Source organism: Photinus pyralis, unplaced genomic scaffold (genome assembly GCF_008802855.1).
Source record: "Photinus pyralis isolate 1611_PpyrPB1 unplaced genomic scaffold, Ppyr1.3 Ppyr1.4_LG3b, whole genome shotgun sequence".
Lineage (NCBI taxonomy): Eukaryota > Metazoa > Arthropoda > Insecta > Coleoptera > Lampyridae > Photinus > Photinus pyralis.
The window spans coordinates 24,674,142-24,677,940 of NW_022170510.1; the positions used below are offsets into that span (position 1 = coordinate 24,674,142).

A 3,799-nucleotide genomic window follows, 5' to 3' on the forward strand; every position below is an offset into this window, starting at 1 on the left:
AGTAGGATCATAGGGATTTAACATGGGAAATTAGTTTTGTACAATATCCTGCCCTGCACACAATTTACAAAACTGTTTTTACATGTTTTATTAAGCTTTTGGTATAAGTACCCGCAAATTTAAAAAACAGTTTTGTATGCACCTTTTAATTCTGAACAACTTTAAACTCTACAGTTTTTTCTGTAAAATGTACAGGAGGGCAGGACATTGCATAAGACTAATTTCCCATGTTAAATCCCTATGTTCCTACTTACTGTGCACCACCCGGTATACAATAATGTTAAGTCATTAATCTTAAGATTGTATAAAACAACTTATTAAATCGAAACATGATTTTTTGATAGCAACTAGCTTTACTGTACGTATATGGAGATACATTTATGTCTGTATAACAATTAAGCGGAATTCGGTATTGTAATGAAATTTATTATCTACATATGAACTATAACAGTGAATCAATATCAATTAAGACCACCGAGACAAATTTGTACGTTTTGCAAAATCTTTGTAATTAGCATGGGCATAATATTCGACATAACCTGGTTCAATTAATGTATCTTTCGGTAAATTACGATAAACGGGTTTGCCATACAAAGTGCCTACTTCCCATCCCGGTACATTTTTCATTAGTTCCTCTTCAGCATCTCTATTTACTCTTAACTGTTTCATGTACACGCGATCCCGTTCCGCTAACAGCATCGGGTATAGAGCAAATTCGGCAGAACGTCTTTCTATTTCTTCCCGATGTACAGATAAGCAATTTAAATAATATAAGTAGCACGAACCTGCCGTTATGCCGAAGTAGCCTGCTATTAATGCAGGTCCTAAAAAGTAAATAACTCTTATGTAATCCACTTAAGGTGGGCCAAGTGCTTACCGCTAAAGTACGTTCTCGCCGGTATTCTTTTATACGGAATAGGCTTATAACCTCCAGTAGGAGGCATATCTTGCCGGGGGATCGCAGCAGCCATAATAATTTATTTCTTCTATTTCATACAAATTTTGCACACACTATATTGACAATTGACATTTCTCCTATAAACGATAAACATATGAGCGACAGTGAGATAAGGTACATAAACGTTGCAACTGTAAATTCCCCCAACACCCCATTAATAATATACAGAGTTAGGCAATAATTCCCCGAGATTTAAAAGAAACCTGAAACCATCTAAATGAATGAATCGAGGCGCTTTCTTTCGGTGATTTGCATTTGGATTGAGGATTGTCAAATCACCTTCTTTGGAAGTGTGATCTTATGATCATGATTGCGAAAATCGAGAACAAACTGAACATAAAAGTTTTATGATCACAAATTCCTAACTTATAAATGCAAGGATATTCTGATCAAATGTTAGGTTAGTCAATATTTGTAACTAAGAAGGAAGCACAATCGTGCAAGTACTTCCACTTGTATTTAAATTATTTTCATAATGCAAACAAAAAATTCGAATGCAAATGTATACTATGTAAACTTAACCATACTTTGATTTAAATTCGCGCGTTCTTTCGTAAAACGTGATCCGACGAATTACGATTTTGAAATCATGATTGCGAAGTAGCCGAAAGAAAGCGCCTTAGAAGTAATAGGTACCTATGAATTTATACTTATAATAACAAAGTGTAATTAGTAGTTTTGCTTACAGTTCACGTTATAATTATCGCGTAGATAACAATAAATTTGGGACATAGGTATGTGTACGAGAAAATCTTATGCGCAATTGGGAAGTTGCTTGAAATTAATTTGTTGTTCTCTTTATAGTTATCTGTTATGTTTAGAGATGATTGTGATGATTTGATATGTTTTGGATTTGTTAAATAAAATCACCACACTGTTACTGCAATCTGCATATTAAATTATTACCACTGAATAAGTGATTATATAACGATAATTTGTTTCACACGTGCGCATTTCATGCTTTTTATTTATTTATTGTCCCTCTTGTTCTAGGCTCTCAACAGGGCTTACGCCCAATTACAGAGTGACTCGCATAATGCTTTTTAGAGGTGTCCCTGCAGACGATCTTAAGTTGTTCTATACTACTCCGGTATTTACCTACGAATTAATAGGAAAACTGCGGGAAACCTAATTCGGAGTAGCCGCACTCGAGCCGGCAGGAGGCTCGAAACTGATCTAAGATCTAAGGAAGTTCCCATCTCTGTCAAAGAATAAAAATTTCTACCTCAGCTCAGGTTCGAACATCCGATATTCGGTTTTGTAGCTTTTCAAGTATAGTGGCGCTGACATTGGGACGCAAGACATTAGGACGCAGACAGTACGAAGCAGACAGTACGAAGCAGACATTGGACGCGGCCATTAGGACGCAGACATTGGGACGTAAATATTGGGATGCGGCATGTACCTAAACGTATGAAACCAATCCTAATTTATGATCCCTATTATTCAAGAAAATTGGCCCTGGCCCCCATGCAAATAACTAAAAGTTTAAAACCCGCCGCACCTGCAATACTCAATATGAATAATTGAGGGAAGTAAATTTTTTTAAACAGCTTTCCCGGAATTATTTTTCTTTTCAGTTTTATAAATGGTCCGCCAATTCCTAAATGTACTCAGTGCATTTTTTTCGTTTTGAAACGAGCTTTAATTATTTACCTATACGACGAGATAAAATTTTCGATATGGGTACGATCCCGATCGCAGTATAGCAAACCTATGCACGAACCAACGAACCGAACTCCTTTGATGTGTGCACTTTTACCGACCGCCAATGGATCGTACGAACCAGAACCACGCACCGCGAGCGCACCACGAGCCAATAGCGAACCGCTTAGACGATTCGTAGTTCGTCAAGCCAGGTTCGCCGAACCACGCGCCGTGTAACTGCGCCTTAGGCCCCCTTTCACCTCCAGCCGAGTGCACCCCATTTACTCCTTAGTTCGAACAAAAAATCACAATGACAACAATGACGCAGGGCCCAGGGACTCCTGATTTGAAGTGTATACTGGCCGCAATAAATATATGAACATCTAGTGTACTTTGATCATTTTTGACGAAAGTTTCAGGACAATGGGGGTTTACAGTGTAGTTGAATTCCGCAGTTCTAATTTAATAAGCGTGTACCTGAAACCATAAAACATTTTTTTGGACAGTAAAAGTTTATTTAAAAATAGAGGCTGATTAGCAAAAAAGTAATGAACATGTGCGGTTTTAAAGGTTTATTCAAAACGATATGATTGTGGCGGGCTCTGTGACGTAATAAGCCCGACCAATCAGCTCCTAGAACCATTCAGATGACATAACGACTTGGCAATATTGCAGGAGAATGGCATTTATAACTTGCGTCATCTGTCACAGGCACTTGTCACTTTCGTGCTAGATGCAGTTAAACATCCCTCTCAAAACGTCAAATGTGACAAACGTCAGACCCTCGGGTAAGGTTGCCAGCTCACTTCTACGTGATTGGTTGTAGGTTTGTGACGTATTTAGTCTGAAGCGTTTCAAATTCGGACTAAAAACACAGCTTTTCAATAATTTATTTTGGGTTTATTTTACTCGCAAATAAAAATTGAGGACACACGGGTCTATTTATTTTTAATGTACTTTGTGGATCAGAAATAAAAAATGAAGGCGGGATGAGCCCATTGTCTTTATTTCGGCATAAGAAACGATGAAAATTTCAACATGTTACAATTACAACTAATTCAGACGACACTAATAATGACTTGGCATACATTATTAACGATCCTCGAGATCGTTTATAATTTTGTATTGCTGTCTGATGCCTGTCCGTGTGCACGATAACTTTGTGTAGCAACGTCCGATCGCTTTGAAAATTGA

At 37.5% G+C, this 3,799-nt stretch overlaps 1 protein-coding gene across 1 annotated transcript; it reads right to left on the bottom strand.

Moving 5' to 3' along the window:
* Positions 1 to 405: 405 nt before the first annotated feature.
* Positions 406 to 1,061, bottom strand: LOC116167033 (NADH dehydrogenase [ubiquinone] 1 alpha subcomplex subunit 13). Its single transcript, XM_031482270.1, has 2 exons — positions 878 to 1,061; positions 406 to 824 (listed from the first exon to the last, which is right to left on the bottom strand). The coding sequence occupies exons 1-2, from the start codon at positions 969 to 971 to the stop codon at positions 466 to 468; spliced, it is 453 nt and encodes a 150-aa protein (XP_031338130.1). The 5' UTR covers positions 972 to 1,061; the 3' UTR covers positions 406 to 465.
* Positions 1,062 to 3,799: the final 2,738 nt, after the last annotated feature.